The 24,697-nt window shown below is 39.5% G+C and overlaps 1 protein-coding gene across 16 annotated transcripts in view; it reads left to right on the top strand.

Annotated features, from left to right (window-relative positions):
- celf2 (cugbp, Elav-like family member 2) overlaps positions 1-24,697 on the top strand; it is a 189,487-nt gene that overhangs the window by 147,750 nt on the left and 17,040 nt on the right. For 8 of the 16 annotated variants that reach the window (XM_036577238.1, XM_036577237.1, XM_036577236.1 and 5 more), the window contains 5 exons: positions 1,256-1,304; positions 3,623-3,757; positions 13,263-13,342; positions 19,199-19,420; positions 21,285-21,348. In XM_036577238.1, coding sequence (XP_036433131.1) covers positions 1,256-1,304; positions 3,623-3,757; positions 13,263-13,342; positions 19,199-19,420; positions 21,285-21,348 — 550 coding nt within the window. The remainder of the gene's footprint in view (positions 1-1,255; positions 1,305-3,622; positions 3,758-13,262; positions 13,343-19,198; positions 19,421-21,284; positions 21,349-24,697) is intronic. The other 8 variants (XM_036577252.1, XM_036577240.1, XM_036577239.1 and 5 more) reach the window with 1 other exon arrangement.

Here is a 24,697-nt window from a genome sequence, read left to right as displayed (position 1 = left end):
CACACACACACACACACACACACACACACACACACCTACCTTACTGATTTCTCTGCATCAAAGGTCTACGAACACAGGAGGATTGTTGACGTGAAAAAAGAATGACAAAAGTCTTGTGTGTGTCTGTGTTTGTGTTTGTAAGATAAACTGTTATGTCTTAAATCAAGGTTTATGCTGAGATTTAAAGGGGTCTTCCAGTGTAAACCTAGAGTTAAATATGTTGTGTTGTGTTATGAAGTAGATAGTAATGCAGCACTGCATCCCTCAACATCACCAGTCTGACAGATAGGATTCGGTTACAGGTTTCATGTTTTCCTTTATCAGTGCTCTCTCACTACAATACCCAGTATGCATTACAAATATGTCACAACTGTAGAGAATTACTGTGGTGTCAACCAATCCTGGCTGTTAGCCTAGCTACTGATCCAGAGGCCAATGAATAATGAATGCAACCAAGCTAGCATTTAGTTGTCACAACAGTTGCCAAAATCCACCTTAAACAGTTTCAGCTTTCAAAAGGTTCCTCCCACCTTCAAGATACATCAGGAGGGTGAATGATCTCACTCAGCACTACAGCAGCTCCACTGTAGGTGGCAACTAAACATGTTCACACACATGTAGTGATGGTTACATTTTTCATTTTGGCCAGACTGTCTCTTTAAATGTCCCTTTGTTAAGTAAACTAATAAATGCGTCAATATTTGTGCAGTACTGCAAAGGTCAGAGACCGCCCTTCATTTATTTAATTTACAGTTAAATGGCCTTTAAATGCAAGTTATTCATTTTTCAGCATCAGGAAAAAAGCAGAAAACATCAATTTAACACAACATTATTCAAAATCCTCAACAGCTAAATATAATATTTACAAAAATCCTGTATTGTTTGCCTTTATCACAGCTTCCATTCTTTTCAGCTGACCTGCTTTCAGTTTTTCAAATGGGATGAAGGGATACTTTTCCACACCTCCAAAGTTCAGTCTTAGAAGTTTCATTTTCTGCTTGTCACAAACCAAGTGATACCAAACACATCCAGTGATGTTGAGGTCTGAATAATTTGTACTTAATGGCTGTTTTGAAAGGAAATAAATGAAGGGTGATCTCTGGCTTTTGCACAGTACTGTAAATCGTGTGTGTGTGTGTGTGTGTGTGTGTATGTGTGTATGTGTGTGTGTGTTTCTGTACTGAGTATTGTAATGTATTGTGGTCGTGTGTAGTTTGTGTATGTGTAACCCGTATGTGTGTGTCCTGTCTTACAGATGCACCATCCCATTCAGATGAAGCCTGCAGACAGTGAGAAATCAAATGGTGAGTGTTTGGTGTGTGTGTGTGTTAGGGGTTGGTAGTGTCTATTTCCTTTGTGTGTGCATACATGTCTCTTCCTGTTTGTGTCCGTCTGTCTATATTTCTGTACAGATATGTAAATAGAAAATAAGACAAAAAAATGTGCAAGGCAGGAATTTTCTCTCTCGCTCTTACTTTTGTTTCTTTCTATCGCTTTCTCTCCATTTCTTTCTGTCACGTTCTTTTTCTCTGTCTTTTACTTTCATTTAACTCCATCTGTCATCTCTCTCTCTCTTTTCCATTCTTTCTCTCTATCTCTCTCCTTAATATCACTCTCACATTTTATATCTCTTTCACATCTCACATCTTATCTCTATTTCTGTCTCCTGAGAGTGATTGAGTATGTGTGTGTGTTGTAATGTGTAATAAAGTGTGTGACAGAACTTGTTGTTATTCTCCTGTTTTAACACCTCCCATAATGATTAGCTTTGAACTTTAACACAAGATTACTCCACCCTATCACCCACCAACCTCCGAATTTGTGTGCTGTTTACCTCAAGTCTGATGTGTCTCATATTTTCTGCGAGTAAATTAATTATACTGCCGAGAGCAGCTAATCTTCTTCTAGAGTGGTGATGTGTGTGTGTGTGTGTGGTGTGTGTGGTGTGGTGTGTGTGGTGTGGTGTGTGTGTGTGTGTGAACAGGAAAAGCTTTGAAACAGCTCTTATCTCGAGCTCATCCCATTGCTGTTAAATGCACAAACAATTCAAACAGCAAAATAAACAAGTGAGCTATTGATTTCCCAGAGTGCAGCAGTGTGTTTATCTGCAGCGCCACTGAGAGACACACTTTCCTCATTAAACACCAATCACACTTGCTCTCTCACACACAGCCTTCCTCTCTCTCTAATGCTATCTCTAATGCTGTCTCTATCATGTCTGTTTGTCTATCTATCTATCTATCTATCTATGTATCTATCTATCTATCTATCTATCTATCTGTCTGTCTGTCTACCTATCTATATTTGTATCTATCTAGCATTTATCTAGCTTTCTGTCTGTCCAGCTTTCTTTATGTTTGCCCATCTATCTCTCTGTCTATCTATGCAGCTTTCTTCATATTTGTCTTAATGTTTGCCTGTTTGTTTGTCTGTCTATCCATCTTTCTGTATGTCTGTCTATCTATCTATCTATCTATCTATCTATAACATATACTACAATCATATTTACCTTACTGAATGTCTCTGTCTATCTACCTATCTATATATCTACCTAAACATCTGTTTATTTAGCCATTCATCTATCTACCCATCCACCTGACTCTCAATTTGTAACATACACAGCTCCTCAAAAGTTGCCTTTTTTTTTTTATTTAATTTTTAAGTAAGAAAATACATCTGAAATGGTTTTGTTAGCATAAAACAGTCATGTACTAATGCTTTGAGTTTATTTCTCTTCAATATTTAATCAATGTATCTTCCTTATATGGAGAGCAGGTTTTGCTTAAATAATAATCTGACCGTTTTCTTTTTCCAAACTGTTGCTAAAAGGACACAGTGAAACTCTTTCGGTCCAAAAGTGGTTTAAACACCTGGAAGGTTTGAATGCTAATGAGTGCTGACATCACAACAAGGGGATAAAATGTGTGGCCTTTTGCTTTATTCCTGACTAATATTTACAGGTGTGACATTGTTTTCCTTTAAATAAACCTGCTTAGGCTTTAATATGACAAGTTACTGAAAACGCGACAGAGAAAGCATGATCACTTGTATTAAAAAGGGTTTGAAAAGCTAGGTGTCCCCAGATGAGCTGTATTATGCTGCTGTATTATGCTGCCGTGTGTGTGTGTGTGTGTGTGTGTGTGTGTGTGTCATTTTTTGTGCTACTTTTCTCTGTTCTAGTGTTATTGTTCCCATCTTCTCTCTGACACCTCCTGTCTGCTGTACATCCACACACATGCTGAGACATGAACACAGATAGATCAAAGGCTAAAGGCTGAGAGTGACCACTGAGGGTGATCCAACAGAGACTGAGAGCAAAATTAAAAACAGAAAGAGAGAGAGTGAAAGGGTGGAAGAGAGTGAGAGAGTTGTAGAAAGAGAGGACTGTGTTGATGTGGTAATGTAACATTGATCAGCGATGCTCAAGGTTTTTTTTTCTTTCCCCACTTGTGCATCACTCTTTTCTTCTCTCCTCCCTCTCTCTCCCTCTCTGTCTGTCTCTCTCTTTCCCTCGCTTTTTCTCCTCTTTGTCCCTCTTACTCTTGATCGCTATATCTTTCTTCTCTTTCTTTTATGCCTCTCTCTCTTTCTATCTCTGTCCCTCTCTGTCTCTCTCTCTCAGCGGTGGAGGACAGGAAGTTGTTTATTGGGATGGTGTCGAAGAAGTGTAATGAGAACGACATCCGGGTTATGTTTTCCGCTTTTGGTCAGATTGAGGAGTGTCGCATCTTGAGAGGACCGGACGGACTCAGCCGAGGTAACACACACGCACGCACACACAGACTGATGACTGTTGGTGTGGACGTTGGTTAATTAATACTATGACCATAATACAGCAGCATTCATGCCAATCTGAGCTTTGGCAAAGTTGTATTTTTTCTGGACTGTACTTGAACATTTAATTACCATCAACTAAACCATCACCATATTTATCAGGACACATTACTCTAGCTAAAACATAGACAGAATAATGCCCGCCTGAATCTGTGGTATAAGACGAAGAGGAAGCTCTTTGTTTTGCACCACAAGTGTTTAACCGTAAGCCTTTAGATCAAAATGTCTTTAGGATTACGCTACCATTCAGAAGTTTGGAATCAAATTTTTCAATGATATAAAACCAGTTTGGTTTCAGATAAATATGTAAAATTCCTGTAATGTGTTAGTTCTATATAATTTCATAGGTATCACCGAAGTAGTATGAAGCTGTAAGATGTTAGATGTATGAGGAAATGTGAGATGTGTTGGATGATTCTGAAATGATCAAAAAGCTGTAGAACACTGAGAATAAAATATATATATATATATATATATATATATATAAAATAGTGAATATTATATAGTATAAATAAATTTAAAATCCAGTATGTCTGATATTTGTAAAGGGATAATGAAATGTTGAGGTAGATAACTTGACAAAATAATGACTGTAAATAGATTATTACAGTATTGAAACTGCAGTATAAAATAACTCAGAATCCTTGAAATATTGAATAAACCATTGACAAAAATATATATATTTTGCTGTGTAGTTTAGGGGATTTATAAGCTGTTATTGTATAAACAGTAAAATAATAAAAAAAAAACCCTGATTTAACAAGTGATTCCAAACTTTTGAAGGATAGTGTATATGAAACATAAATTTAACCAAACTTTTGAATTACTTTTATTATTATTATTTTATTTATTTTCATTTTTTATTTAACCACATTATTGTACACTCTGGACACTGAGTTAGAGCCTAGTTGATATGGAAATTCTGTCACTAATACTGATACCAATTTTAAAGTGATAAAAAGTCCCATAAAGGATAATCTTGGCATACACTTTTAGTCAGACAGTGTGGCCTAAAACATACTTCACGCACGTATGCAAACACAAACGCTTCAAGTGACGCAAATTGCTTTGTGCGTCATTGCGTTAAAAACTGTTTCAAGATGCACTTCATAATGCAGCAAAGGGCGCTAAAACAACAGTCGAGCCTGGCCAAGCTGTTTTATACCACCAGCCTACTTTCTCCTGGTCAGCTGTCATGGCAGACTAGCAGTCTCTCGCAATTCTGGCTTGCTCGTATAAACATATGATACATCATTGTCTTTTCATTCCAACAGAACAACTAATGCAGCACAGTTGTGACTGTTGGAACAACAGATCCTGTTAACAGACACTCTGATTCGTCCTCTGTCGCCCCCTTGAGTACTGAGTGTTTTAACTGACACAGTAACGTAAGAACGCTCTGTGAGTTTGTACAGCAAGACGTCTTGTCTTGGCCAGGTGTTGTCATATGCATTCACATACTTGCACTGAGTATGTTTCTGGCATTGCATGAATTACAGCAAATAAGTTATTCATAGTGGAATTGTGCTCTTGAACACATTTTTTTTAAATAACATTTTTTAAAAGATATCCATATTTAGAGAATGCATCAGTATCGGTAGATATCAGTATTAGGCCAATATCAGCAGAAAATGCTGGGTGGGATGTCGGAGAGAACGAATGAGAATTAATCTGATCCAAATCTAACAAATCTAGCTTGAAACAGTGCACACACTCACACTGTGCGATGTAATGTTGTTGGCTGTGTATATGTAGTAGAGTGTTTGAATAGTTTCAACATCATGGCCTACTTTTAGAAGATCATCTGATTAAAAACAATAATAGCATTAAATGAATACCATTACCGACTCATAAGAACAAAACACACTAAACATGTAGTAAAAATATACTACAAAAAGTGTGTGTGTGCTGCTGTGTGTCGTCCTGTAAAGCCGGAAATAGTAACTGAAAAGTCAGGGGTGCTTCGGACCCCTCAGATTTCAGAGGAGTTTTTTGGGCCATGTCACATGTCCTTACATATTAACGTCACATGCACAGGCTCAAAAACAAGGTCCAGCTCGATCTTAAGGTCTCAAACACAAACTGATGAAGACTACTTGGAAGACATGCCTTTTACCAAGTTTTAATTGAGATCTGTTTGAATACTCTTTTTATCTACTCTGGGAAGGGGTAAGGGGTCCGAAGCACAAGCCAAACTCACATTACAAAATGTTCTTCCACACGTTGTGCACAATTATACATCTCCACCAGAAAAGTTTCCAAAACTTACATAGTACAGCTTTAAAATTGTGTAGTTTTTAAAAAAAAAAAATATTGGATCGGCATCAGTATCAACCGACGTTCTAGGCTTCAATATCGGTATCTTCATCAGAAAAGAGAAAGTGGTATTGTGCCATGGCTATCCATGTATAACCCTTTCATAAGTAGCCTGATTATTATGCAGCATCAACTTCACGTCAACAGTAGAACACTATGATGAATCAGCAGGTTACATGCAATCAAGATCAAGATAATGGATCTTTAAAGTGGTGACACTTCATAACTTCCGATTCTATTAATAACTGAAACACACAGTTGTGCTGTCTGCTGTGTGGGGCCGGTAAAGGCCAGGCAGTTTTAACTCACATTGATTATCACAAATGTATGTTGCCAGTGTGTCCAAGTTTTGGGGTATTACACTGTATATTGTGGGAAGAAAATCAGATCAGTAGAAAGATTTGATGAATCGATTGAACTAAAACTGATTGTTGCATAGGCATTCGACACTGAGCATGCTAACCCTGTTTTTGAATCCCACCGGTGGGACCATACTCTCTGGGGACCAGCTACGGAAATTCCACTAAAGGGTTAATTGTCAGTGGTAAACCATTGGAGCTGATTTTATTGGCCAAACGATATATTGGTCAGACCCTGTGTGTTGTACTGCATATGGTGCTACCAGTACATAGAAAATAAAACAGCCCAGAATGCTCAGTTCTTACTAGCTGTTATCCATTTTCCAGTACATCTGTTTAACTCCCCTCTTTCTCTCCTTTATATCTTTCTCATTCACTCTCTTTGCTTTCTTTCCTTCTTACTCTCTCCCTCTCTCTCTCTTTCCGTTTTGCTCTCCTCCTCTTTCACCTCTTCCTCTCTCCTTCCTTCCCCTCCCTCTTTTCTGTCTCCCATTCTTTCTCCCTCTCTCTTTTCACCTCTCTTTTGTGTTTCTCTCCCTCTACCCCCCACTCTTTTTTCTTTCTCTCCCTCACTCCCACTCCCTCTCTCTCTGGTTCTCATGAATATTTTAATTCCACATGAGATTAACTTTATTCCCTGAGCTCATGCTGAGAGATATATTTGAAATCGCCCTGACGGAGTGGATATTCGCTTTGCCGAACCCCACCCTATCACAAAACGAAAGAAAACGGAAGGACTGAATAAATAGATGAGTAAACGTGTGTGTAGAGGGGAGCAGGTCAACCGCTGTGGTCCCTCGGAACCTGAAGAGCTGAGCTGTATAAGCTCGCTCCTATTCCCATTGTCTCTCTCTCATTCTCTCTCTCACGTTCTCACCCACTTCGTTTCTTGCACTTTCTTTCTTTTCCCTCTCCTGTTCTTTACCCTGTGCTTTATTAGCAAAATGTTTTATTATGGCATTATTGCATACAACAACAGAAAATGAAGTTATACCAGATTATTAATCATCATCAACTTTTCTTTTCTTAATAAGTTGATAATAAGTTGATGCTTTACCTCACTGGTTGACCATTGGATTGTGACCCCCCCCCCTCCTCCAACCACCCATCCACTTCTGTCTTTCTTTCTGCCTTACACTCCTTCTCTCTGTCTCTCTCCTTCTTCTGTCTTTCTTTCTCTTTCAGTTTCAATCTCCTTCTCTCTCTGTCTCTCTTTTTAATATGTCTCTCTTTCTGTCTCTCTTCCATCCTCACTTATTCTTTCTCGCTGTCTATGTGTATTATATCCCTCCTTCTCTACTGTTCTTTCTGTCTCGCTCACCTTTTCTCTCTCTACCTCTCTTCTCTCTTCAATCTCTCTCTCTCTCACACTCTCTCTAATTCCAACTAGAGGTCTATCAATCACCATAGAGTTTCACTATTAATAAAATATAGATCATGCCACATGTGAGTTCTATGTCTAGGGATCTACCCCACTTACTTCCAACTCTCTCTCTCTCTTTTTTCTTTCTCTTTCTCCTTTCTCCCTTACTCTATCTGTATTGCCTCCCTCTCTCTCTCTCTCTCTCCTGCTCTCTCCTTTCTGATCACACCATGTGGCCCATCATATATTTACACCTCCTGTCTGTTGCTCCACTACAAATAGAAAGAGAAGATAATTTGGACAGAAAAAACTTTCCTTTTACTTTCCTCACTTACACATCCTTCCACCTTTATGTCCGGTTTATTTGGAGTGTAGTTTGGAGCAGGACAGCAGGAAAATGAGGACTTGGAGTCTGAAAGTTTGGAGAAGAAAGAAAAGGAAAGTTTTTTTTTCAGTGTTTACTCCCTGGAGATTGTGTCTCTGGAGGCTTCTGAGCTTTTGCCAAAACACACAGATCGCTCCTTTCGAGCCTAAACCCACTTTAATGACGGCACTAATTAAACAACCTTAAAATAAACACCCTTTCATTCGTCCACAACGGAGTGGCCGCACTCTCTCAGGAAAACAAAAAAACGGGTCGCAGAGGAGGAGAGAGGGCAGAGAGAGAGAGAAGAGGGAAAGTGTTGGTTAGAGAGCAGATGAAGTGGACAGACAGCGCCTCCTACTGAACACAGAGGTTTTTCTGTCAAATTTTCTTTTATACTTTCTTTCTTTATTTTTCTCTTTTGCACAAACATCCTTCGCAGCAACATCTGCATTTTATTTTTATTTTTTTTTACTCTTTTCATTCATTTTTCATTATTGCTGTATTTCTTTTTTGTATTGCTATTTACTGATTGCTCTCTTTTCCACTGCTCTCTTTCTTCCATCTTTCTTTTATTGGTATTTTCTTTCTTTCTTTCCTTCTTTCTTTCTTTCTTTCTTTTTTCTCCCTCCTTTTTAATTACTTACTGCTATTTGTCTTCTTCTTCCTTCTGTTATTCCTATCTTCTTTCTTTCTGTTTCTTTCTTTCTTGCTTGCTTTCTTTCTTTCTTTTATCCTTTCTCTTTAATTACTATTTGTCTTTTTTCTTCCCTCTGTTATTCCTACCTTCCTTACTTCTTTTTTTTTACTTCGGTCCATTTTTTGTTATTGCTTTCTTTATTTCCTTTCATTTCTTTTGCCTTGCAATTTGCACTTTTTCTTTTGATTTTTGTTTTTCTGTCATTCTTTCTTTCTGAGATTGCTGAAATATCTTACTCACTGACTTAGACTTCTTACTTGTGTGTGTGTGTGTGTGTGTGTACAGTAGAGCAGACTCCTCAGACAGTGCCAGTTTCCCAGCATGCCTCCATATGGCCTGTTCCTTTTCCTGCCACCTGCTTTTCGGCTTAAAGACTAAAGACTCCATTTCCCAGCAGCCCCTGCAGGCTTGGTTCCAGCGCCACTCAGCCTCATGGGATCGTTTGTCATGATTACAGCGGGAAGGCAGGAGATTGCTTTTCACCGTTGTCGTTTTTTTAGAGTGTTCGGGGAGGGGGCGGGGGTTCTATCAGGCACATAAAAATGCAAATGTGTGTGTGATGCACAGAGTGGATTTTACAGAGCAAATGGGTGCAGCAAGGTGGAGGGTGTGTGTGTGAGAGGGAGAGAGAAAGTGTGTGAGTTTGTGTTCCGGTACACATAGTCCTGTGTGTATATGTGTGTGAGAGCGTATACAAACACTACATACATTAGGGGTGTGGGAAAAAATCGATTCTTGGATGTATCGTGATGCAGACGTGAACGATTCTGAATCGATTCACAAATGTCAAAAATCGATTTTCTAAATATTGAATTTCTAACGTAATGTTGACAGAACGCAAAGGGCGGAACTTGGAAGTGGGTAAGCGAAGCATCCGGACAGTCTGTGACAGCACATGACAAAAACACAACTGGATGAGTGAGAAACCCGACCGGCTCCCTCTGCATTAAAAGCCAGGTCAGGTCAGGAGTCGACAACACAAATATTAACTTAGAAGAGCCATTTTGTCCTTTCAACAAAAATCAAACCACCTTGGGAGCCACATTTTATCTCCAGTATGTGTTAATGTCCTAGTATAGGCTAAAAAATATAAACAAAGAGGCAGACTTACTCTGCGCTGCTTTAAGCTTTAGCTACAGCCGCTTTTCTACCATCTCCTCCAGAAAACTTTTCCTCAGAAGTAGAGCAGCTTATTGTAAAAATGTCTCTCAATGTTCGACTGCTTTACAAGGCTGAAGTCACTTCTTATTCTCCAGCTTCTTGTTCGAATTTTCCCGTTCCACCTTAAATTCTGACTGAGGCGCCGAATGTAAATGCGGCACCATTTAAGGTGGAACGGGAAAATTAGAAAGAGAAGCGACTTCATCTTCACAACTTTTTAGTGTTTGACAGTCTCTCGTTGCAGATTTAACGTACCAGGAAACCAACTACGCTGCTTATGAATGCGAATAAGTCCATTCATCTCCAAATGTTCGTCTGTCTTTCTCTTTTCCTTTTTTTCGTTCGCTACTGGCCAGGCAAAACCTCGTTGCTATGTGACCTGCAGTCTGCACGCCAGTTCTCAGTCGTTGCGAAACAGGGCTTTCGCGCTACCCCCCTTCTATCACAAGACCAAAGCCGAAGTTATAAAATCACTAAAGAAAAAGGGTAGGACGGCTATAAAGTGCTGCGTGGTCATCCATGACCATTGGATCTTATTTCACCGAAACAGCGCATTTTATCACAGCTGAGTGGCAGCAGCGTCTCCAAACAAGAGCAGTGAATGAGAGCCTTCCAGTTCTCTTGCCACGTCACTTCCATTTGATTTATTAATAAAAGATATTGGATGTAAATGCATTAAAGATCATTACAAATACTTAGCTTTAAAACTACCAAGTCCTCAGACAGTAAGAAAATAGAAATCATGTATAGAAAAAAAAAGATGCATCGATAATCGTTTTATAATCGCATCGCAGCCCTCTGAATCGTAATCGAATCGAATCGTGAGATGCCTAAAGATTCCTATCTCTAACATACATACATGCGCATATGTGGGAGTGCATATGCACATGTTATGCACATATATACTATACTGTTCAAACGTTCAAATGAGATTTAAAAAGCTACTCATCGGGACAGTAGAATTTATTTGCTGAGGAAAAACACTAACATTAGGAAAAATACAAATAACCTCAATACAATAATCTTATGTCTATCAGTGTTTTCATTTAAACATTTCCAAACCTAAACTCATGGCAGCCCAGAACTATTTGTAGTTAACATCCAGTACATGGTTTGTCTAATCAATCAAGATATGAAATACTTTGTAGTGTATTTATGTTTATTTGTATTTACTCCAGTGTTATAAAGTGTTTTTAGTGTTGCAAACACATTGCTAAGTACTATACATACACCGACTGGCCACTTCATTAAGTACACCTCCTTGTTTCTACACTCATTGTCCATTTTATCAGCTCCACTTACCATATAGGAGCACTCTGTAGTTCTACAATAGACTGTAGTCCATCTGTTTCTCTTCTTTCTTTGTTAGCCCCCTTTTACCCTATTCTTCGATGGTACTACATATACAATGTAGAATGGAAACTTTTGTTTTTGTTATTTAATACTATTATTTAGTACATGTAAATATAGAGTTTACATAAAATAAATTAAGTTCTGAATATTAATACAGCAAAAAAGTTCTTGTGTAAACTGCGACTGTTGTCAACAGAAAAGATGCTCATATTGTTTAGAACAATTTTACACAAGAAGTAGCAATCATGGTGCAGGTGAAGGAGCTTCCTAAAATTCTCAGGGGCAACATTATTAAGCAACACTTGAATGGAAAAGGCTACAGATCCCCAGCAAAGACTCATCTCTGTCATGACAACTAGTTTGAAAACATGCATGTGGAAAGTTGATGGGACTAATTGTCCCTGGATAGGTGCCCTACTCAGCGCTCTCAGACTATTAATAAGGACAACAAAAGAGACGCTGGCAGTCAGTCGAAAAGAGTTGCAGGACGACCTGAAACCAGCAGAAACTACAATTACACAGAGAACAATAAGAAATATTCTGCACAGCAATCGTCTCCATTCCTACAACCCATGCAAAACTCCTCTGCTAAAAAAAGGAGTACAGAGATATGCGTCTGAAACGTGCACAAGCATTTAGACAAGTCGGAACTCTTTTAGAACAAGGTACTGGTCAGACAAAACAAAAAAGAGAACTCTGGCAATAATTCAGCTCATCATGTTTAGAGAAAGAAGGGTTGTGCATACACTGAAAAAAAATGGTTCATGATTTTGTGTCAAATGATTGCACAAAAATAAAATATGTTATGTCAACACAATTGTTTTCTTAATGTTTACTTGTTTTGGTAATTACTACCTTTATGTCATTTATCCATGTGCAACCATTCAACACATTTTAATCATTTATTAATTCAAAGCACCATTTTTCAGTGTATGATCCCAAGAATATCATATCATTTTGCAGCATACTCATTAGTTAAAACTTAAAACATCATATTAGTTAATTAAGTAATCGTATTAGAATCATTTTATACTTGTATCTGCAATAAACTTGGTTTTATGTTGTTAAAAATAGTGATTCCAAACATTTGAACAGTAGTGCACTATAAAAATGGTGACTTACAAAAGTAGGTAGACTGGCTGTCTTATAGTTTTGAGTTCACTGAACTTAAATAGTACGTTAACAGAACAATAATCGTGTGTGTTACATTCTGATTTTCATTGTTTGAAGTTCAGTCGAACTTTTATGATAGCCAGGTTACTTACTTTTTAAAAGTCTTTATAGTGTGTATGTGGCTATATGTATAATATGTGTATGTGTGTACATATACAGACGTGTATGCAAATATGTATATTTGTGTGTGCTCATATATACAAACTCACTATACATGTTCGCTATAAGTGTGTGAGCTATTAGCATCCTCTTCTTACCCCATGATCTTATTCCCACCACAATCTGAAAACACCAACTAAACTCATAAACCATTGAGAAATGAGAGATGTTCATATATATTTGCTGACTGTTTGTTGACTGTTCAGTGTTCACTGTTCACTGTTTAAAAAGAAAGTTGAATGTTTATTGTTGTTGCATGTTGAATGTTTTACTCTGAGCCACTTTTGCAGTAAAGTGCTGTCTGCCTTCTTCTCTGTACAATCTCTGTTTTTTGGCTTTATAACGACCTGTCCAACCCTTTTGTCTTGTTTTGTTTTTCTCTTGTCTCTCCTCTTCCTCCTCCTCCTCCTCCTCCTCCTCCTCTCTCCTCCCTCGTTCCCTCCCTCCCCCTCCCCCTCCCCTCTTCGTCCCTTCCTGCAGGATGTGCGTTTGTCACGTTTTCTACCAGGGCAATGGCACAGAATGCAATCAAAGCCATGCATCAGTCTCAGACCATGGAGGTACTGTACTCTCGTCTCTCTCTCTCTCTCTCTCTCTCTCTCTCTCTCACTTTTTCTCTCTCTCTTTTCTACCTCTACCTCTGTTTCTGCTTCTCTCTTCTCTCAGTCTCTCTTTCCTTTCTCTCTCTTGCTTTCTTTTTTCTCTTTCACTCTTTCTATTTCTCTTGCTCTCCATATTTCTCTTTCTTCTTCACTCGCTTTCTCAATCTCTCTCTCTCTAGGCTCTATCATATATTTCTCTTTCTGTCTACCTCTCTCCTATCTTTAGCCTTTGCTGTCTCCTTCTCCCTCCCTCTCGCTCTCTACCTCTCTTTCTCCCTCATTCGCTTTCTTTTTCTACCACTATCCATGTCTTGCTCTATCTCTCTCTTGTTCTCTCTCTCTCTTTCTCTCTTTCTCTCTCTCTCTCACCATCATCTCCCTCTCCGTCTCTCACTGCCTCCTTTCTCCTTCGGCCAATATCACAGCCAGTATCTATCAGCCAAAAGTCTGTCACTTCAAACTAAGGCCAAAGTAGGGCAGAACTTTATAACTTTATATTTAGAGACAGAGAGAGAGGTAGAGAGAGAAAGAAACTTCTCCAACAGTCACTCCTCATATTTCTGAAGCTGAAAAAAGCGTTTAAACTTTTAACTTTGTATTAATAACCCTCCTCTTCGCCATTAGTGTCAGAATTTGAAGCGGGAAGTGCCGTGGCCACCCCCTGGTCAGTCAGGAAGGGTCCTTCCTGACTGACCAGGGGGTGGCCAGGGCACTGCCCGCTTCAAATTCTGACACTAATGGCATGACGCTAAAGGCTGCCTTTAGTCTTTAATAACTTTGCGACACTTTAATAACACACTTATGTCCAGAAAGCTGTCATTCGGTCCTTAGTGTTTAGCTGTCCATCTCACTGCTTGTCAAAATGTCACATCACTGAGTGCTGACAGGCGTTTTTATATAGGGCCTATGTGTGGGTGCATTTGATAGAGAGAAAGAAAGCCTGAGCATGCTAAGGGTGTAGCGATTTCAGTGCAGTGTCAAAAAATAATAAGTCTATGGAAATAATAAATGTAAAACCGTATCGCCAGTATTCCCCTCATGCTCTTCTGACTATGTACCATCTACCATCTTTTGTAGTAATCACACTCAAATGACTAGGATTTTTTAAAAAGCACTTATACATTTTAAGTGTTGCATATATTTAGGGTCACATTAAAATCACATTAAACCTGAAAATGTATGTATTGTTACACCCCTAGAAAATACACCACATGTCCAAAAGTATCTACACTCCTTTTTACTGGCTAATTAGTAAAACCAACTCCTTTCAGCCCCACATGAGCCTAAGGTCAACATGCCTAATGACAAGTGTCAGCAAGACTGCATTCTCTGGGTTGATGGAACTCCTTTCAATACCTTTGGGATGAGATAGAGAGGTGTTTGTGATCCAGAACTAATCATCCAACATCAGTACCTGACCTCACTAATGCTCTTATGGCTGAATGCAATCAAATCCGCACTGCAATATTCCAACATTTAGTGTACAGCCTTCACCAGAAGAACAGAGGCTGTTACTGCAGTAATGGGGAAGGGGGCAAAGTCTCTATTAATACCCTTGAAGAAAGAAGAAACTGGATGAGCAGGTGTTTACAAACTTTTGGACATATAGTGTATTTTAACATGGAACTGCTATACACTCTATACACACACATACACACTCACACACATTATGTGCTCTCCATGCACAGCCTTAGGGCATTAACCTATATTTGCTGCCCCCTGAGATATGTATGTGTGTGTTGTCCATCACTCTGCTGCAGAATTCCTGATGTCCATTAACCTTAATAACCCATCATTATGACTTCAGACAATAAAATGTAACCATTAAAAACCCTCAATTAACCAACTGGATATCTGCGATTGTTACAAATTCCGCAAAAGTGACAAGGACAAGGCTAGAAAAAAACATCATGGCAATTAGGAGTAATTACAGAAAGCAGATAAAATTCATAAATATATTGAATTCCTTGTCCAAATTAATAACTTACAAGTATTTATAGCAGTCAGAACAGACAATTTGTGTATTTGACTATGTATTTATCTCTTTATGGGGACCAACCCCCTGGTCTCATGAAAATATGACTATTATGTGGTTGTGGGGGTGTTTAAATTAGTCTGCTCTCCATTTTTAATTGCTTTTAATTGAATTGAACTGAATCATGGGGAAATTATTTCATGATTAAATGATTCATTTCTTAAAGAATTGTAATTGTATATAATGGAACCAATCAAATTGAAGAACCTGAAGTACCTGTATACAATTGACTTGATTAAATTTGATTGGATTCCTTTTGATTGAATCACAATTCTTTAGGAAATGAATCAGTTACCTGAGGTATCTATCCACAACTGATTTAATTCTATTAGATTTATCTATCACAATTAAATAAAATCACAGTTCTTTAGGAAATGAATCCATATATTGTTAAGCGTTAATCTGTACTTCAGGTAAAAACTGATTTGTAAAAGATGACAAAGCTGATCTTTTGGGTTCTGAGGTTAAATTTAGGGTTGGGAGCACAGCAGCATTAACACACACACACACACACACACACACACACACACACACACACACATATGTACACATACACACAACACACACAAGCCCAGCAGCAAAACCCTTACCTAGACCAATAATAATACAAACAATGTCTTTGATACAAACAATGCACTTGTAGTTGCACATTTAAAATATACTACCAAAAACTAAAAATACAATGATTTCAATGTACTAAATCCATTAAACAAGACAATGTACAGTCATTTTATAATGAAACATGCAGCTGGTTAGTGTTCTTTAAACACTGACGACACAATATGCTCAGAAAAGCGAATTTTGACATAATGTTACTGTCATATTGCCCAACCCTACACCCAGGCTAGGTTGTGTGGTTTAGTTTACTCTCTCAGGCCTATTTTACAGTAGTAGTTTACTAGTTGTATCCCCAGACATGCTTCTCTGTTTATTCTCCTCTGTTTCTCTCTCATTTTTATCTCTTTTCTTTATGTATGCAGTCATTATTGTGCGTGTGTGTGTGTGTGTGTGTGTGTGTGTGTATCCTATTGTGTGTTTCTGTGTTGTGTGTGTGTGTGTGTGTGTGTGTGTGTGTGTATGTGTGTGTGTGTGTGTCCTATTAAACCAACAATCCATCCTCATCCACATTTTCTACTCTAATTCACAAGAAGCACACACAGTCCCTGTCCTATCTGGCTGAAGCTGCGTGAGTATGTGTGAATTGTTAAGCTCCACATTAGGCTTAAATAATAACAATGTAGCCTAATTTTGAATTATAGTCTTTAAAACATCTCATGCATTTGTCAGAATTTAAAAGCAACAGGAGAGAAAATAGAATGAGCGAGCGAAACAAGCTGTGTGTGTGTGTGTGTGTGTGTGTGTGTGTGTGTGTGCCGTAGAGAGAGAGAGTAATGAGATTTTTTAGGTCTCTTGAGATGCATGCCCTGAGATGGCATCACTTGACTGACACCTCCAGCACAATCCCATTTTTTTTTATTTTTATCTATCCCCCATTTGAGAGTGAAAAAAAAAAAGAAAATCACTTTTCCAAATGGAACAAGCAGTGTGACTTTGGCTCTGAGAATGTGTGGCTGTTCACACACACACAACCCGATAATCTCTTAAACACTCACTCATATGCACACATACCTTACCCTCACACACTGAAGTCATGTTCACTTCTCTCATTAGCCTGTTGTTCGGGACTAAAGAGCGAAGGGAGAGGTGGACAGACACCTGTAGGTAACAGCTGATCTGACTTGATTAAAGCTGATTCAGTTAAGCTTAATTACAATGCTTTAGGAAACAAATCAGTCTATCCTGATTTGATTCAGTGATTCTGACACAATTCTGTTTTTTGTAATAGTGTGAGAGAGAGGCAGAGAGAGAGGAGGGAGGGAGAGCAAAAAGAGCGAGAAAGACAGTGAGAGGGGGAGTGAAAGGAGAGTTGAGGGAGAGATGGAGACAGAGAGGAAAGAGTGAAAGAAAGTCAGAGGACAGAAAAACAAAAGAGGTGAGAGAGAAAAAAAACAGACAGAGCAAGGGAGAGAGAGGTGAGATAGATACGAGACAATAAAAATGGAGAAGAAAACGAGAGGGAGAGATTGAGAGAGAGGAGGGAAAGAGAACAAAAGAGAGAAGAAAGAGGGTGTGAAAGAGGTAAGGAGAAATGAAGAAGAGAGAGAAAGTGACAGTGAGAGAGATAGAAAGTAGGAGAGAGGGAGAGGTAAGAGAGATGAAAAAGATGGGGGAAAGGAAAGGACAGAAAAAAAAGGGTGAGTGAGATGAAAAGAAAAAGAGTGAGAGAAAGGAGGACTGTAGATGAGATGAGATGACATGAGATGACAGAAAGATTCTGTAAGAGGGAGAATGAATGGGATAGCCCAAAACAATACAGCAAGCTTTCTAGATTTTTATATTTGAAAACAGAGAGAGAATTTTGTTTTGGCCAAAAATGAGCACATATTTTATTTCATATTTATCTTCTTCTTCTTCTTCCTCTCCTCTTTCACTCTCTCTCTCTCTCTCTCTCTCTCTCTCTCTGTGTGTGTGTTAGTTGGCATAGCCTGCGGAAGAGCTTTGATATTAATACATGTAGTTTCTGTTACACAGGCCTGTTTCTCTGTTCTCAAATCATGTCTGCTTGCTTTAACACACAACTCCGTTTCTGAGTGTGTGTGTGTGTGTGTGTGTGTGTGTGTGTGTGTGTGTGTGAAAAGAGCAGAGAGGAGAGAGAGAGAGAGAGCATGTTCTAATACAGAATTCACACAAAGCCTAGACACACACGCACTCATTATGTGCTCTCTGTGCAGAGCCTTAGGGCTTTAGCCTATATTGGCTGCCCTCTGAGGTTTGAGAGAGAGAGAGAATTTGAAAGGGAGAGAGAGAGAGAGAGAGGGAGAGAGAGTGAGAGAGTGAGAGACACAAAGAAAGAGAGTTTGAGAGACAGAGACAAACAGTGTGGAGAGAAAGAGTGCAAGAGAGACAGAAACATTGTTTGAGAGGGAAAGAGAGAGACAGACGGAGAGTGAGACAGAAATAGAGAGAGATTAGCAGAGATTCAGTGGGTCTTTGGAGTGCAGTGTAGGCAGTGTGTGTGTCTCTCAAACACATGATGAAATAGCTTTATAAAGCAGGAAATCGCTTTCTGGGGAAATAATATCACCATCTCAACCCAAATCCCACAACACACTCTCTATTCACCAAGCACTCCCTCCTCTGTGTGTGTGTGTGTGTGTGTGTGTGTGTGTGTGTGTGTGTGTTTCCAAAGATGTAATTGTGTTACGACGTTTGGTACATGCTTGATTATACTTAGTTCTCTCTGTTCTGGCCCTCTCTTCTTCTTAACCCCCCACCTTCTCTCCACCTTTCACTCTTTCTCTCTACTCATCTTTTGTCCCTTGTTTCTCTCCTTCTTCTCTCTTCTCTGACCCACTCACTGTCCCTCTCTCCCTTATTCTCTTTCCCTTTCCTTGTTCCATACTGTTTTGTTTTTCTTTCCCTCTCTACTCTCTCCACCTCTTCTCGCTGTCCTTCTCCCATTCTCCCCCTTCCCTGTCTCACTCCCTCTGCCCCTCTACCTTTCTTTCCCTCCTGTCTAATTCTTTCCCTCTCTCCCCTATTATCTTCTCTGCCCCTCATATTCTTTCTTCCTCCCTGTCCCTCTTGCTATCCCTCTCTTCTTCATTCTCTGTGTCCACACCTCTGTCTTCCTCCCTCTCCCTCCCTCCCCCCGTTTTCCTCACTGTCCCTTTATTTTTTGTCATATTCTCTCTCTCCCTCATTCTCTCTCTCTGTAGGGATGTTCCTCCCCCATGGTGGTGAAGTTTGCTGACACTCAGAAGGATAAAGAGCAGCGAAGGCTGCAGCAGCAGTTGGCTCAGCAGATGCAGCAGCTCAACAGCGCCTCCGCCTGGGGCAGCCTGACCGGCCTGACCGGCTTAACCCCGCAGTATCTGGCAGTAAGAGGCCACACCCACGCAACCACGGCAACCAGCAGTGCAGCCAACGCCGCCGCCGCAGTCAGTCACTGTCTCCGCCCCCAAAATCCTAAACCCCGACCCTGCACCGTCTCTTCTGGCTTAGGGCCTGCCCACTCCACTATCTCTTAGTGAAACGGCTCAGCCCGCACGTTTCCCTTTCGCTCTTTCTGCATTTCCGTTAGCGTAAACAACTGGTTCCCATACTCAGAATAATTTGCTGTGTGTTGCTCAGTGTGTCTTCACTGTGTAGTGTGCTCAGAAGTGTGTTTTTGACGATTTTTACCCTCAGAGTTGTGACTTTCAAGTAATATAGTATTTAACTAGTTTTTAGCATTGTGTGCAGAAATGATTTCATTTGCACCCAAATTTTATGAGATCAGCCACCTCTGAATTATCTTAGATGCTATTTTATGGCAACCCTCAAGGGTAACAATAAAAGAAAATCTTTCAAAAACATACTTTGGGTGAACTTAACACAGCACATCTTGGCTAAACCTTGATATAGCACATCTCGGGCAACTTCACAGTTTGTAGTTAACGCTGTGTGTCCCTGTTGTTGATAGACTGTCCTATAGTGTCCCTTCTGACGATTTTTACTTCAGATCACATCATAGTATCTCATTGTCATGTCTTAGCCTCTTTAAAACCTATTCTTTACCACCTCTGCCCCTCCTCTAGCACCGCCTCTTCCAGCTCATGCCCCGCACATGTCAATCTCTTTAGCGAAACAGCTTAGCCTGCACATTTCCCTTTTGCTCTTCCTGTCAACCAGTCATCATACAAGGGGACAGGGCAAAAGGCACTATTCAAGAGCACTGAGACAGGACCACTGCATCCCCATCCACCTCTTTTGCTCCTTTCTCCTTTCTTCCCCTTAGCCCAAGGCTGAGCTAACGCTAGCAAACCTGTCATCTTAAACCTTTAGGGTAACATCTTTAGTGACCACTCTGCTTTTCTAGCGTCCCCTAGTGACCACTCTGTTGTGCCCTACCCAGCACTTTTTACACTCTGTAATATGCAGCTACACACAACCATGGGAAGTGATGGCCATATTCGCCACCCACTTAGCATTACAGGAAAAAAAAATAAAAACTATGCATGTGAATTTGAAACTTTGTTTTTCAGTGTGTGTTTGTCAATTCTTTTTACCCTCAGAATTGTGCTTTTCAAGGAATGTAGAATTTGGCTAGTTTTAGCACCTTGAGCAGAAATCAGTTACTTAGTTACATTGATTATTGATTCTGATTAGTGTTCTCCGAATAACAACAACGCTGTGTGTCTCTGCTGTTAACAGACTGTCCTAGAGCTCCTATGAAAAATTTTACTTTAGAGCACATTAGAGTGTCTCATCTGCATTTATTACTCCTTCAAACCTTCTCCTTACACACTCTACATTACTTTAAGCCAGGGCTCTCAAATTCAAATCCTGGAGGGTCACAGTACTGCATGTGCTTTCCTTAATCTTACATGTAACTCTGATGGGTTAATTATCACATTGAATCAGGTATGTTGTACAGTAGAGGAATAGGTTGACAAAAATCAAATATACCCAAGTTTACCCTTACCCCAAATGTAGTCAATGAGCTGAGGCATGTTTGATGTCTGAAATTTGTTTTTTAGTTTTGCAATGGAGCTAGAATGATAATAAAGCTAACAGGTAACCATATACCCCACCATCATGTAAACTGCATACAAATTTGTTAGTGGACCAGCTACACTTGGGGTATAAAATTGTGTCAATTTGATGTTTTACAAAACTGTTCATTTAACTGTGCAGAGCTGTAGCTCTACAATTTGAGTATGAGAGCCCTGCTTTAAGCAAATACGTACATATTGTTTTAGCCTTACTTCTGTCTCGTCACACTATCTCTATTTCTCTTTTTCTCTTTTCTCTCTCTTCTAGTTGCTACAGCAGGCGACCTCCTCCAGTAACCTGGGAGCATTCAGTGGTATCCAGCAGATGGCAGGTAAGTTGACCTCAGCTTAGCCCCTTTACCCAGCCGCCCCAATGTTAACCCAATAAAGCCCATTTTAACCCTTCTACTAAACTCCCATTACTAAACCATTCCAGTTCTGGATCATTTTAACCTCTAGTGTGAACTTGTAAACCCAGAGTAGATTTCAGTAGTGGCAGTCAAGGATCCTGCTGCCTCTCCTATCTGCAGAATCTCGGTTGTATATGTGTATGCACATATTTGTGTGTGTGAATGGAAGAATTTAAAATTAAATATTCAAAAACGAGGATGAATTTTGTTCATGCCTTCTCTGGTAACATCCTTTACTACGAAGCTGTGAGTGTTTGCAATTGAGTGGTAGCGTCAGCAATGGGTGCACCTTGAAGTAGGTTCACTCATTAGAAGGGCTTTCTGGATATTTTTGGACATACATTGTAGTCATGTAGCACTTTCATCAAATCTAAGCTGTGTGTGTAGATTTGCCATGTGAATTGTAAGACTTGTATCTGCCAAATGAATACATGTAAATAATAACCACAGTCGAAGGACAAAGCCTCTGTAATTATTGGCTTCGCTAGAAGAAATCAAAAGTTTCCTACTTTTGACACATTCACTCCTCTTACAAACTCCACTGTGGCGTTATTCTCTGTCCAAGGGATATTTAAAGGACGCTCGATCGCCACAGACACGCCTATGTGGAGAATGTGCTGTTAGCGCTACTAACATTGTTAGCACTGTTATCTTTCTCCAAAGCTCTTGGTGGTGTTTTGGTCCAGCCAAAGCTTTCCAGAATGTGTGTGAAGTCCCACCAGTGAAGGACAGGGAATGGAGAAGGAACAAAGTGTTGCATGTGTCACCAACATTCAGACAGTGTTGATCTGTCTGTTATACAAGCAGACTGACGAGAGTGTGTGTGTGTGTGTGCGTGTGCGTATGTCTTTTAGACTTATGGGACTTTAGTCCTCTCTGTTGTGTTGCCATAAAAAGTTTGCTTGCTTTACTTTTTCCTTTTCTCCTTCAACATTCTCTCTCCCTTTCACACTGCCTCTTTTTTTCATTCTGTCTCTGTGTCTCACTCTCATTTTCTTTCTCACTCTCTCTTTTTCCCACGCTGTTTCTTTCTGTATGTATGTGTGTGTGAGGTTTGGCAGGTTTTAATTGTGGTCTGTTTATCGAGCCGTCTGGGCTTTACGCAGTGAATATTCGGAGCAGCCGCTCAATTATCATTGTCACTGCTGCAGATGAAGGAAAGAAAAAGAGGGATAATAACCAAAAACCACGTTCATAGCGGAGGATGATTCTTTTTTTTTTTCACCTCCGCAATGCTTTCCTCCCTTGAATGGAGGGAAAGAATCTGTCTCTCCTCTTTAATTAGCGACTGTGCTGGATACGAAGAGTGTGCTGCTGGTTTTGTTTACCATTAAGGAGTTCTCAAAGCTCCTGACTAAGTTCAACAGTGCGTTTCCGAAACTCATACACACACACACGCACACACAAGCAAGACTGAGGTTCACAGTAAGCTGACAGCAGCACCAGCTGCCACAGTGCAGGATGAAAGAGATTTGCCTCTAATTTGGTGAGATTACCATAACTGTCAAATCCAGTTTGTGCTTTTTTTGCTGTTTTTCTAAAACAGCAGCCCCTTGTGAAACCACTTTAAATGGAGTTTATCCCAAGAAAGGAGCCATAGCTGATAATGAAAGTTTGAATCCCATAACGAAGACTTCTGCTATCCACGTCTGACACTCACTCTGCTGTTCAAAGTGCTCAAACTGCTTTAATTTTAACCATCTTTAAAAATATTTCTAAAAAAAGCCATTTGCTCTTGTTGCGTCTCTCCCTGCTGCTCAGCTGTACAAATGCTCAGCTTCAAAAAATAAGGATGTATGTGAGATATATAAGAATTACATAACTTAAGAAGAAATTTTATAAATATAAATATGAGATGGAAATGTGTATGATTTACAAAATTGTTGCATTATGTTCAAATGCTGTTTATCTCAGCAAGGTCGTCTTTAGGAAGAGGTGTGGATAAATTGTTTTCACAGCAGGGAGTTCTTACCCCTCTCCTTTCACTGCTCCCTAGCACAGAGTTACATTTCATTTCTTGGTCCAACAGAGAGCCAACAGTGTCCTTTTTTCATTTGATAACAGAGTTACAGGGAAAATTATTATTTATTATATTATTTATTTGATTGTATTAATTAAACATATTGGACTCTTTCCTATTTTAACTTATTTGTTTATGTAAAATAAGTTGCAGCATGCAGAATAAAGCTCCTAATAAAATATATTTCATTCATAGTCATCTGCAATTACTTGTCACATTTAGGAATTTTACTAAAGCATTTGATTAAAATTTGTAGACTTCCTCTTTAGTGCAAATGGCAATAAAGATAAGTTAACAGACATTTATAATTGCTTATCTACATTTAAGACATTTTTGCCAGTTTTCATTTGCAGATGCTTTGTTTAGTACATTCTGTGATTTTATATTAGACACACACATGCACACACTAGTTATACACACTAGGGTATGAGTAAAAAAGTGTGATTGTGCGTGTGTGTGTGAGAGTGAGTGTGTGTTTATCTCCTTGTCTTCATGAAGTGTAAACCAGCAGGAGTCTCCGAGCTCACTGAAATTTCAGCTTTCTCTCAGATGAATTGTGAAAATCTTTGGACTCTTCCATCTGTCGCCTGGCAACGGGCCGTGATTGGCAGGTGCTGTGTGCAGCTGACATCTGCTGTAGGCGGAGCTAAAAGCCATAAGGAGCTTCAATAACACACACTGAGTGTAATAAGCCATAAGGAGCTTCAGTAACAGACACTGAGTGTTATAAGCCATAAGGAGCTTCAATAACACACACTGAGTGTTATAAGCCATAAGGAGCTTTAATAATGCACACTAACACAGTGAGCGCTAAGTTAAGAGCCAGACTTTTTCCCATTGACCCACTCTGACAAACACTCTCTCTCTCACAGTCACTCCTTCCCTCTCACAGGCACTCTCTTACTCACTTGCTCTCTTTCTCACATTTACTTGCTCTCTTTCTCTCACTCATTTTCTCTTTTTAGCTACTCTCTTCTTCCCTGTCTCTCTGCAACTTCCAACCTCAATTTCTTGTTTCTCTTTCTTTCTCCCTTTTCTCTTTTCCACTGTCTGCACTCCCACCCTGTTTCTTTTGCTTTCCTCCTTTTTCCCTTTCTCTGTCTTCTTCTTTCTCTCTCCCTCTTGCACTCCCACCCATTTTCTCTTGCTTTCTTTCTCTTTCTCTTTCTCTGTCTTCTTTTTTCTCTCTCCCACCGTGTTTCATTGCTTTTTTTAACATATACAGACACACAAACAAAATCCAAACCAACA

The sequence above is a fragment of the Colossoma macropomum genome, unplaced genomic scaffold (assembly GCF_904425465.1).
Source record: "Colossoma macropomum unplaced genomic scaffold, Colossoma_macropomum, whole genome shotgun sequence".
NCBI classification, from domain to species: Eukaryota; Metazoa; Chordata; class Actinopteri; order Characiformes; family Serrasalmidae; genus Colossoma; species Colossoma macropomum.
Note: the sequence above shows the minus strand (reverse complement) of the source record. Positions and strands in the feature narration are given on the sequence as shown.